The 13,137-nt window shown below is 31.8% G+C and overlaps 1 protein-coding gene across 2 annotated transcripts in view; it reads left to right on the forward strand.

Annotated features, from left to right (window-relative positions):
- Nucleotides 1-13,137, forward strand: part of LOXHD1_1 (Lipoxygenase y domain-containing protein 1) — a 75,011-nt gene that overhangs the window by 18,497 nt on the left and 43,377 nt on the right. For both annotated transcript variants that reach the window (XM_051208222.1, XM_051208223.1), the window contains exons 10-14: nucleotides 1,427-1,562; nucleotides 2,812-2,969; nucleotides 6,027-6,184; nucleotides 7,233-7,300; nucleotides 9,776-9,969. In XM_051208222.1, the coding sequence (XP_051066751.1) occupies nucleotides 1,427-1,562; nucleotides 2,812-2,969; nucleotides 6,027-6,184; nucleotides 7,233-7,300; nucleotides 9,776-9,969 (714 nt within the window). The remainder of the gene's footprint in view (nucleotides 1-1,426; nucleotides 1,563-2,811; nucleotides 2,970-6,026; nucleotides 6,185-7,232; nucleotides 7,301-9,775; nucleotides 9,970-13,137) is intronic.

The raw sequence follows: 13,137 nt of genomic DNA on the forward strand, positions 1-13,137 counted from the left end.
GCAGTCATCAAGTAAAAAGGAGTCGTTAGTTCATACAAACCCCACAATTTCTCTACTAGTTTCTTGGTTGTATCATATATTTCGTCCTCTAACATCTTTTTCTGCTGCCGTTGCTAGGTCTTCCACTCATTTTTGATTGTCAGCTCCAATGCTCCTCTTCACCCTCTTGTTTGCTTCTGTATATTTCGCATGTGTCTTGACTTTCTCAGCTCTTCTTCGACTGTTGTTGATCTGAACCTATTTCTTCTCCTCTCTTGGTTCTAATGTCTTCCAATGACCTTCTGTATTTTTTACTGATGAAAATGTGATCTATCTGATTCTTCGTGGTGTGGTCCGGTGGGATCCATGCAGCTTTGTATATGCGTTAGTGTGGGAATATTAAGTCGCCTATAACTAATTAGTTGAATGCACATAGGTTTGCGAATCCATCACTAATTTCGTATCTTTCAGTCAATCCATGTCGTCCCATGATATCTTTATAACCGTTGTTGTCCATTCAGACTTTGGCAATTAGACCTCCCATCAGAAGTGCCGGGTTTCTTGCTAGGGACTTCACTATGTTCGATTGCATCCTCTCGTAGAACTGACCCCTATTTCTTTGTTTTGAAAGATGCTTTGATGATCTTGGGTCCATGAAATTCCCATCCTATAAGTGCATTACGTGCTTGTTTGGACGGCATAAGAGCAACTCCCTGAGTGTGTGGAGCACTTTTTTCTTCGTGACCAGAGTACAGCAGCATCCCCCCTGAATCTGTCGTTCTCTGTCTAGCTTGGGTTTAATAGGTTACACTAATTCTGAGTATCTCCAAGTTGTATCTTCATATTTTCGTAGCCATTTGAATAATCCTCGCGGTCCCCCACATTGTCAGGACATTCCATGTACCTATAGTAATTGTTAATCTGGTTGTCAAAAGGCCCATCGGCCTCGTGACTTTCGAAGAACATCGGCTTCACCATGCGATGTTATAATTCGTCTGAATGAAGATCGTTCAGCTTGGAGAGGAGAGCTAAATGGTTCGTATTGTTTATTCTGGTTAGTGTATTCTTAGCAAGGTTGTTTACGACGGGATGGGGTTGCTGACCCCATGCACAACCATCCTCCATTTCCCAGTAAATCTAGAAGATCTGTAGGCCCAGTTAAGTGAGAAATCTAGTTGCTTCTAAAATTTATAAGGAAACTCCAAGAGCTCAAAATACAGAAAAACCTAGTGTAGTGATACAACCTATTGATAACCATACACTGGAACTTTGCTTATGGATAACATTTACATGCAAGTATATTTGAGATCACCAGGTTAGTGATCACTAGAAAATTTGTTGAGGTGTAATATTTCTAACTTTATATTAAAGACATTCAAATTGGTTTTACCATCAAAATCGATCAAAATTATTCTAATATTTGTCATTCTTTTTCACACTTACTTAGATTCTATTAACTAATCTTAGGACTCACGAGCAATACGAGTTCTACTGCAATCGTTGGTTAAGTACTCGTGAAGATGATGGGTCTATTTTGCGAGAGATCCCAGCTAAAGGTCCTGGAATAACTAATCCGTTACCACGTGGGTTCTGTGCATTAATTTTGTGATGTTAATTTAAATTTGTTATTAGACGTTCCTAGTTGATATCCAGTGACTACTAGATTAGAATCACGACGATGTATAAACAATTTATAGCCAAAGAGTAGTGTTTGATACTATTCTCATCAGAAGACATATATATATATATATTCATCACAGTAGTCTTGAATATTAATAACGGGAAAGCGCAAACCTTTGCTAAAATAACTTCTGTTTTACAGTTGCCTATGTAAGGCATATGGACATACCACTGACGACCACAAAGCTCAGAGATGAACTACTAAATTTAAACAGAATGACTAAAAGGAATTTTGTTTATTATAAAAAGCAATAATATACTTCAATGTGGTGTCTCAACCTTTTTTTACATGCACTTACATAACCTTACACATTTCTGTTTCAAAAAACCATTGACTCATGAATGATAGGTTCTACATTATTTACGACCAATTGGATTCTAATCCTACCGGTTCCTTCAGTTTCATACTATGGTGTCGTACTATATTTTAATTTATTTCAGATCTACTACGTAAAACATTTATATGACCCATTCCATTTGTGCTTAACATAGTACTGACTTATGCCTGTTACCCCTCGTGGAGGATCATAGTTTGCTTATGAGCATTATATATCGAACTTAACATAGTATTGTTGCTATTATCATTTCTAATTGTAACTATTACTTTTCCACTTTGACAATTCATTCAAATGATTTCTATACGATCAATTATCACTCATTATCCTAATAATCTCAGGTCTCAACCTATTCGAATAAACTTTTACCTTCGTAAACTACTATCAGTCAAATAAAGTAACATAGATAATAAAATCAATATTATGAAACTATTTCCAAAGCAAAATACTAACATATGTGGATAATAGGTTGTTTTTTACCTTACTAACAAATAATTTATATCACCAGTCTCCAATGAGGTGAGGAATAAATGTTTCGTCCACAACTGGTCAGAAGGTCACACAAAACTTGGTGTTAACAGGTGGTGCAAAAATTTCTTTGAATAGATAATCTTACTAAAAATCATTGAATATTCGGGTACATAGTTTTACATTCTTCTAATACAAGATACTTCATCATTCTTTGGTATCATATAGTTTATAATGGAATTAAGCTTATTCTTCATTTAAAAATTTCTTAAGCAGAAAGAAACCACTTGAGTCACCGTATACAGTCTACATAAAATTATGTATTTATTTGGTTTCTTTATTGTTGTAGTTTATCATTACATACTTCAAATATTCACTGGGAATAAACCAAACTCTGGTACTAATGCAAATATATTTATAAATATATTTGGTGAAAAAGGTGACTGTGGTGAAAGATGGCTTGGACATTCAGTTAATCGAAACTCAGAGTTATTTCAACAAAATCAAGTAAGTTTAAAGTATTTGTAGCACTAAGAGGATTTACCAGTCAAAATGAAACTATTTATCGGATTTTTAAATTGAGATTTCAGCATATGTTTGAAGGGCGAATATAATGGTCAGTGAGATAATAATCCGAAAACAATTATAATTATGAAGCAATCTTAGCTTGGGAATCACCAAGTATGGAAAACTAATTTACAACTGCTTAGTAGCTGTTTGATACTTGGTAGTAGTATAAATTTCATACTCAATACGCAACTAAACTCATCGACTTTTGGGTCTCAAAAATAAAACAGTACAAGTTAATCATTGAAGCAGAATCCAGTGATTTACATTCAGCAAGTTCATAAATTTATTTTATAGTATCACTCGATTATGATGTTGTCGGTAACTGCTCCAGTATTGATATAGTTGGGTTAATAAATCATGGATTCCAATGTTAATTCGAATAAATTTTTCTGAATACTTATTTCTCGTGTGAATATAAATATTAACTCAGGTTTTCTTTAGAGATCATTGGAGGATACCATGACTAACTCAATGACATAGATGAAACTGTTGCCTAGAGCTTTTTGATTGTCAGTGGTCCGCCAGCTGGTGTCAACACTTCTTAAAAATCATTTCCCTTGGTATTCAAAATATCCGATAGCATCACCTTTCCTAGAAATAATATCATATTGGATTTCTGATAGATGAGAATAAGCGAAACACTTATTCTCTGTTAACTAAAAGTGAATGCTTAATGTTCTCAATAGTGTACCAGAGAACATAAAGCTTACACCTAAAGTAATTACACTTAAAATATAAAGTCTAGTGACATTTTCTGTTAGTAACAAGCGAAAAAAAAATCATGCACCAATAGTAATCGTATTATAGAATACCAAAGACAATCCACGTGTTACCTAAAAATTTTCAACTAAACACTAAACTTGTGAAGAATGCAGTGAAAAACATGTGATTAAATAGTTGCTAGTAAACAGCGTGCAGCAGTAAACTCTGTAACATCTAGAACTAGTATTTAACGATGATTACTAGTAAAGTAATAGTTCATACATTAGATCTCAGCACAAAAAGCGGTTTGGTATATTTTCCTGAATATTCAGCATACTGTTTATTGTGATTATGACATCGTATGTTTCAATTAGCCCATTCAAACAAGTTAGTCGAATATATCTGAACTAGGTCATGCGTTCACTCTCTAATAAATAAATAAACAGAGAATATAAATCGAAAGAAACACACCCAAAATAACTAACTAGAATCAAAATGATCTTTCTTGAGAATCTAGTAGGTGATTATATCTGTCCCACTACAGATGTCAGTTAACGTCTTAAATGTAGACTATGGCAACAACGTACATCACGACTAAGCAGCATTTGCATAAGCTATGGTGTTCATTCAAGGATTGTGTTCATTGTCCTATTGTTATGTTTCTCTGTGAGGTAAATAACAGAAGTATTCGATATTTGTTTAGGTCCATTATACTTTCACTCGATACTATAAATAAAAATTCCAAATATGTGTTGCTAATTTATATTAGCTACAAAATTTGAAAAATTCTCATTTCACTGAAATGTTTCTGTAGTGGCTGTGCTTCGTTAATTAATCACCCTCGAACCGTTATCGTATAATCTTCAACGATGTTTGAAATCAGAAGGCAAAAAGAAGCAGCTACTACAGTTTATTTAGTAGATAATTCGGACCAGACAGCAGAGAGGCAAAATGAATGAGCAAGCGAACTACGATTGTAGTAGTAGCAAGTAGTTGTAGTAGTTGTAGTAGTTGTAGTAGTGGTAGTAGTAGTAGTTGTAGTGAATGGGTGCAAATGTACACATATATATATGTATAGGAAAATGGATGAGTCAGCGAATAGATTAAGCAGTTAATAATGAAGCTAGCAGAATGAATACATGCGTAGGCGCTAAACAATGTTCAAGCATATGTATTTCATACAAGCATAATAATAAAGATAGTACAACAAGTTGTTATATCATGGATGACTTTGTCCATTAAATAGGTCAACAAAAGACCTTGATTGAACTAAACTCGATTGCACGTGAGTCACTATATATCTAACCAACAACCCTAAATTTATGAACCTATAGGTTTACACTTCTTTCAAAAACACCACACGTTTCAAGAGGACTTATGTTGGAAATGTAACAATTAGGGTCATGCTAAATTAACTTAAACACGTAAGTATCTGGGATAAATGAGAGCATCATAAATCACTCATTGCTTATAATTTCCTATTTTCATAGTTAGAATTAAATATTCAGAGACTTTTGTTTTAACTAGTTATTTTAGTTATACAGAGATTGACAATGTTGATCAAAACTTGTTAGATAATACAAAAACAAACAAACGAAAAGGTTAATAAATTAAAATAATTAAATAGAATGTTCCATATGAATTTTATCTTCATTAAGTTAATGTAACAAAATTTATTAAAAAAGCTTTAGTACCTTCAAAAAAATGGAAAAGTTTATAAATCTTCACTTAATCAACTTCTAAGAGTGAAATCAGTTTGTGAAATGGGTAAAATAAATAATCTTTTTAATGACAGAATAGTCAACAGTTACATTGAAAATTAACAAAAGCGGTTAAACTTATTAACGCTTTAAATGAGTACTTAACATCATTAGATCTACATAACTTACAAACATATAGAAAACTCGATATCAATGTACTTTAAATATACCGCAAATGATAAACGTCACGTGATTAAACTGAAATTTTTCTCAAATTTGAGTAGTTCGAATGATATTACTCATTGTTATAAGTGGAGATGGTAAAGAATTCGATTGTAATTTCCCAGTATTTTATAGTATTTATAGACATCCAGGTCTTATTTGTGAATTCATGTTTCTGTTCACTTACATTAAAATGCATTGTAGATTCTGTGCCATCAAGAAGTTAAAAAGAACACAGATTGCCAATAATTTAATTTCATGAACAGAATGTCATTTTACTATTTCTAAAGATTTGACGCCTAAATTACTATCAACTTTTTTTTAACGTACTTTCTATCATTTTGTTAATCTTTTAATATTTTTTCTTAAGATGGATGAATTTGTTATTGAAGCAGTTCAACTGGGTTCAATCTCCAAAATTTGTATCGGTCATGAAGAAAGATCACCTGGATATGGTTGGTATTTGGCAAAAATAGTATTAACCATTAAAGAAAACCCTAAATACAAGCTTACATTTGAGTGTTATCGGTAAGGGATTTTCATCCACTGATAAGTTCTAATAAGTTTGTGTGATGAAAAGTGCTTTAATTGATTCTAAAAGCTTTGTTTTTCAAAGGATTTCTGACGTCATATTTTATTCCGTTAAAAAGCTTACGATTTTAATTAAACTTTGGAAGTACTTGTATTATACGGAGCTTTGGTAATATTAGCTTACGGAATTATCGCGTATCAGTCACGGTCATACAAAAAGCGTAGATTTCTCTATGATGATTTATTTGAAATATCACTTTTGTATACCTTAGTTATGTGAATACAAGCGAAACTTTGTTGAAATTATAGCGGATTATTTCATATTTTTTTATAAGTACAAAGTAATTTATTATCTTGGTTACAAATTTTTCATTTAAATATCACCATTTCTTAATATTTTACTATTGTCACATTATAATTTACATTGGTAATCTTGTAAACAGTCTGCACTGTATATTGAATTCAGTTAGACAACTAACAGAAACTAGTAAAAACTTGAAATCAAGATAGAGACCTAGATAGTTAAACAACTAATTGCTTAAAGCTATCATGTACATAATTTAGGATCATATGCTAGCAAATATATGTATTCGAAGATCCATCCTCGTATTCGAATTATTTAATTTCGTTATATACACTAAGTCGATAAATTTATGCGAGAATAGACGACATGTGTCCAGCAACAATCAATCATACGATCTAACTGGAGTCAGATCTCGGGTCATTAAAGTATTGAGCTTGTCGACAACATCGTCCGACCTAATTGACGTCAAAATGAAGGGCTTCACAATATCAGGAAGGGTATCCAGCAATAAGTTTTAAAAGTAAAGCTCAGAAAAAAAGCAAATTAAATATTTCTCAGTATTTCAAAGATATCCAATAAAATTAACTACAGTCAGCTTTAATTTAATCTAGGTTCAACTGAATATCTATTAGTGTTAGGAATTAATTTGTTGTATAATTATTTAAACATTATCATTTTAATTCGTCTAACATTATTTAAGAAAAGATTACTGAGGAATAACTGTTTTCTGACCATTTACAGATGGTTTGATGTCGGAGAAGACGATGGACAAATTGTTCGTGAACTGTTTGCTCACAGTTCATTAAATGGTAATGTAGATTTTTTTTAGAAATTTAACGAAACTTAAAATCGCCCCATTTATTCTATAGATAAATATTTCTTATCAAATTAAATGAACAGAATTTTTTAGGGGACTTTTATTGACTGTTTCATATAAAAAGATAAATAAATAAATAATAATTAAGTTTAATAGATTGTATGCAATACAATGTGTAATAAAAACAGTCGAACATATATGCGTCCAAGAAATTGGTTATCTCAGATGAATTTCTTTTTGAAGTTGATGACCTTTTCTAGTGAAATCTTTTACCAGTTCTTTGTCAGAGATCAGAAGACAAAGAACTGTCATAGACGTATCTAGGAGTTATGATTTCTTATTGTCACATGAATTTGTTTAACTTCTATAAACAATCAGTTAGAAAGAAGACTAGATGATTAACCTCTCCATTCTAGAAACAAAAACATTATATTATTTATATGACGAACCGATCAACAATTTTAGCTAGATGCTTGCAACCTAGAAATTAGATGAAGGATAATAAATGTTTATAAGGTTGAATATTCATTTAAGCATCACCGAATTGTAGAAATTCTAAGAAACAATTTTAAAACATATGAAGGTATTTTTTAAAAGAATCAAAACTGAAGTTAAAAGTTTAGGTCTAACAGCTTATCAATAATGTAAAATGAGATAAATGATGTTGACTATTACTTTGATGAGAGGATGCTCTTAAGATTAAAAATGAACTGACACTTTAATTTCAGGTAATGTGAAGTATGCTTAGAGATATGGAGAATAACCTTCGTTTATATCCTTTCAATATAAAATGCTTCGCCATGGACATGTAAACTAAAACGTGATCTTGCCTAAAATCTTTATAGTGTATTGTAGATATCAGTTAAGGTTTCAGTAAATTCTAAGTTTACTAATGAATATTCACCATTTCTATTGTAAATAACCTCAAACAATTTCATATGATATTTTCAATTTTTACCTTAGAAGGGTATATATTTGATAAAATATAACTAATAAGTAAATATCGTTTGTAAACAGCTCTATAATTCTTTTATTGTTGGTATATACTAAGTTATATTACTGTTATTTACCCCAGCTCTGTATATTAAGGGTAACTATAGTTACCTCTAATTATAACGTATTAAGTAAAATAAAATAAGTCATATTTCAAATACTTCCGACCTATTAGTGAATAGATGATGACAATCTAAAATAACACAAATTGAATGAACGCTTTTATGGAAAAATATGTTATCATTATGTATTTGATGTGGCATCCCACTTTCTGGAACAATCTTTAAGAAATCGCACTTAAGAAACATATATAGATTTTGGTAATACAAGGATGTAGGTAGCTCAATGTGTTGCCCAAAAGTTCGTTTTCCTCAAACAAGTATACTTAGTAGAAACAGGTAGTTCAGGTTGAAATAAATATGTTAAACTTTTTTACGATAGTTTAAATAATATACATTGCAAAATTATTTAAATGATCTCCAAGTGAAATGTAGTGAAGCACACAGCCATCGAAATTCAATATATCTAGTCCAAGGTTGGAAAATTATATTACATGAAGAAGTTTATTATTACTTATGAACAATGCAAATATCCCGAAATTTTAAAGTCCAGCGATTATATATTTATAAAGAAAGGGATTTTCTATTCATTCTTGTTTTGAACCTCAGTTTCTCAGAAAGACTAACTATACCAATACACTCCTCATATCAAAGTCTACAAAACAATTTTGTTAGATTTTTTATGAAAATTTTGGTATAATATTAATATGACCATAAAAGGTAAAGGGATCGTGCTAAAACAAGCCACACTAAACAGTATTGTAGAATAACGATTAAGATAGTTTGGTGCGCGATTACCTAAGGTTCCCACACGCGGAAAGAATATCAAGGAACAAAATCTAACATATAATTATAAAGACTTGTTATCTAGTAAATGAACAACTCCGTTTACACATTTTAATCTACCACTAGTTAGATTAAAGTGATTTTTGAATAATACTGTTGCTGAAAGAATAATAGTACAAGGGAAAATAAAAACCTAATTTTATTCAATCATTATATTATTATTAGCATTTTTATACATGAAACAAGCATTGTGTCAGCATCATTGTCTCATAAATATTATTTTGCATAGAATCTAGTGATAAAAGGTTGATTGGCAGCATATGCTTATATATATAAACCCTCTCTAACGAAAAGGTAATTTTTGTATCTTTGATTCGGTTATAAAAATTGGGGTAGGTGTATACATGTAATGACAAGCTATTGTTGATCCCTATCAAAGTAAAATCACAATGCGTGGTGCACAAAGTTTACATTATATAATTAAAATTGACGGGATAATGAATGATTAATCAAAGAATTAATTCTGCATTAACTTTACCTCCATGACTCGCGAATTACCATTGATTAAATTTTAAGTCATATATGTAATGATAATTTTCGCCACTTGGTTATGTTTTCTTTATTCACAGCTATTGCATATAATGTAACAGTATTAACTGGTTCATGTCGAAATGCTGAAACTGTAGCAAATGTATTCGTTCATTTGTATGGACTACAAGGTGAAAGTAAAGATATGCAACTGAAGCATAAAGAGACAGAAATTACGAAGTTTGAAGCTGGAAAATCTGAAGAATTCATTTTAGCTTGTGGAAAACTTGGTGAAGTAAGCTCTATTTAATTTAAGACAATGTGGGAGAATCATTTTATAGTTCTGGAGTAGATCTATAATACTTTTGTACGATTACAGTCGAATTATTTCAAAACTAAAAAGGTGCTACGAGAGAACTGAATTTTGTCCATGGTTCACACCTAAAATGTAGTAGGATGTCCCATCGACCTTCAGTGCAATTTGCATTTATAACGGATCTTGTAAATTGTTGACTGCCTTCTTATCAAATGCTCTTAACAATATGAAAGTGAATTTACTTAATAGTATTCTGTTAGTTATTTAACAAATCAGATTCATTTCATTATGTTCGTTGATCATTTGTCTGTTTACATGCCATAGTTCTAAGGATTTTGTGTGAACATTTTGAGAATTCTAGATTTAAAAGTAACTAATTGCCTTCAAATAGAACAATATCAAAGAAACCTAATTGTGATGCTTAGGTATGGAAAGCAAACAAATAAGTTAGTATAATGCACTTATCGATTTAAGCTGTTCATTTATAAATGGTAGTTTTTTTAAAGTTCATCTTCGTTCTAGGGTATCTGTTTCGTTGTACCGTGAATTATACTATCTATAATAGTACAAATCTTTAAGTTTAAGATAGTTCGGTTTTCTATTTAGAACGTTTTTCTTTTCAATCTTTCTATGATAAGTTTCAAATAAAGATGAAAATTTCTCAATCACTAGAACCTGTAGAAAAGAAGTTTCTAAAAGGAAGATAAACTATCTATTATAATTTTATATTTGCTATGGAGTCATAAAGTCAACTAGAAATCATTTGTATTTTGTTAAACAGTTACATTAAAACATTCAGTCATTCAATTTAATTTGTTTTATTATCATTTTCTTAAGGTCTAATTCTTTTGATATTACTTACTTACTTACGCCTGTTACTCCCAATGGAGCATAGGCCGCCGACCAGCATTCTCCAACCCACTCTGTCCTGGGCCTTCTTTTCTAGTTCCATCCAATTCTTGTTCATTTTTCTCATGTCTCTCTCCATTTTCCGGCGCAATGTGTTCTTTGCTCTTCCACTTCTCCTTTGGCCTTCAAGATTCCATATGAAGGATTGCCTTGTGACGCAGTTGGGTGCTTTCCTTAATGTGTGTCTTATCCATTTCCAGCGCTTCTTCCTGATTTCTTCCTCCGCTGGGTTCGGGTTTGTTCTTTCCCACGGTGTGTTGTTGCTAATAGTGTCTGGCTAACGGATCTGAAGTATTTTGCGTAAACAACTGTTAATAAACACCTGTATTTTCTGGATGACGGCTTTTGTAATTCTCCAGGTTTCCGCCCCATACAGTAGAACTGTCTTGACATTTGTATTGAAAATCGTGACCTTGGTGTTGGTTGACAGTTGCTTTGAGTTCTAGATGTTCTCCAATTGTAAATATGCTGTTCTTGCTTTACTGATTCGCGCTATTACATCTGCATCAGACTCATCCTATTCATCAATGATGCTGCCCAAATATGTATAGGTTTTTACATCTTCCAAATCTTCTCCGTCAATTGTGACTGGCATAGTGCATGCTGTGTTGTATAATTCTTTTGATATACTCACCTTTAATGAAAAGACGTTTTATACATGTGGTTTATTAATATTATTAATGGGTTTCTTTTACATAAAAGTGGGAAAAATGTGATAGCGGCAGACATTTATACATAAATAGGTATCATTACCAAGGTTTTATTTGATAATTTCGAATAAATTGAGTATTGGGTTGATTGTTATAAATAAAAATAATATATTTGTAATATCCCACTGAGTAGAAAATTAGATTTTCTGACGTTTCGTGACTTAGTGTAAGTCACTTCTTCAGAGAATAAATAACCAAATTAAAATTAATCCAAGTTTAAATAGTACAACGGAACAATGCAAGAATAATATTGGATCAATCAAAAACAGGTCTGAACAAGTTGATGTCTTGTCATTTCTGTCAAGGTGATTCATAAGTGATATGTATGTAAATTTGTGTGTGCATGTATGTGTGCATTGTTTAAGAATGAAAACTTGTGTGACCTTTATGGTGAGAAAGGATAGAGATTAAATTTGTAATACGATAGTGTGAAATTGTAAATACGATCAGACTGAATGGTTAGGATAGATTATCCAAGTAGGATGTATGGTAAGGCCTTCTTTTCTATTGAGAGAAGTAGGATTAAGCATTATATGGAACGCCTCAGCTACCCTCCTTTCTTTGTAGTTGGAAAAGCCTTTTTTTGCAATATTTTGATATTTTTAAAATCGATTTGGTGGTTGTTGAAAATGGCATGAACTGCTATTGCCGATTTAATTTGAAGTTGGTTCAATTCTACAGGATTGTTAGGATGTTTCTTTGTGTACCTAATATGTTCTTTGGCTCTAGTCAAGATTTCGCGGGATGACTCTCCAATGTAATAGGCATCACAATCGATACAACCTAGTTTGTAGACGCAGTTCTGTGTGGACATGAAAGGGATTTTTTCTTTCAGGCGAACTAAAGTATTACGTAGTGTGTTCGTTGTTTTGTAATATACTTTAATTCTGTGATGTTTTAAGATTCTTTGGATTTCTTCCGTTGTGCCATGACGGTATGGTAGAACTGCAGTACCAATCCATGGCATTTCATTCGAATCATTATTATAACGTAATAAACTGTTTTGTTTTAATATGCTTCTAATAATCTTCATGGGAAAATTATTAAATTGTAAGTTGCTGATTACATTCATTTGTTCTTTTTGTTTGTCTTCCTCTGATGTGATGATCTTGCTAGCTCTTTTAAAAAGATTTAAGGCTAGCGAGATCTTTGCACTGAAAGGATGTGCTGAATGGAAGTCAGTATAACGATTTGAATGTGTCGGTTTTCGGTAAATGGATAGGTTTAGACTTCCATTTGGATTTCATTTTACTAAGCAATCCAAGAATGGTAGCTCACCATGTACATTTTCATTTTCATTGGTGAATTTGATGTGATGAAAGTGTATTTATTCGTTTAGAAAAAGATCTTAGATGAGTCTTTTTTATAACAACAAATGTATCGTCTACATATCTAAGCCAAATTCGTGGTATAATGTTGTGGGCGAAGATATTTGATTCTATGTATGCCATAAAAAGGTTGGCTACAATCGGGGACACGGGGGATCCCATTGCTACACCGTTAGTTTGTTTGAATAACATACCGTTTA

The sequence above is a fragment of the Schistosoma haematobium genome, chromosome 4 (genome assembly GCF_000699445.3).
Source record: "Schistosoma haematobium chromosome 4, whole genome shotgun sequence".
Taxonomy (NCBI): domain Eukaryota; kingdom Metazoa; phylum Platyhelminthes; class Trematoda; order Strigeidida; family Schistosomatidae; genus Schistosoma; species Schistosoma haematobium.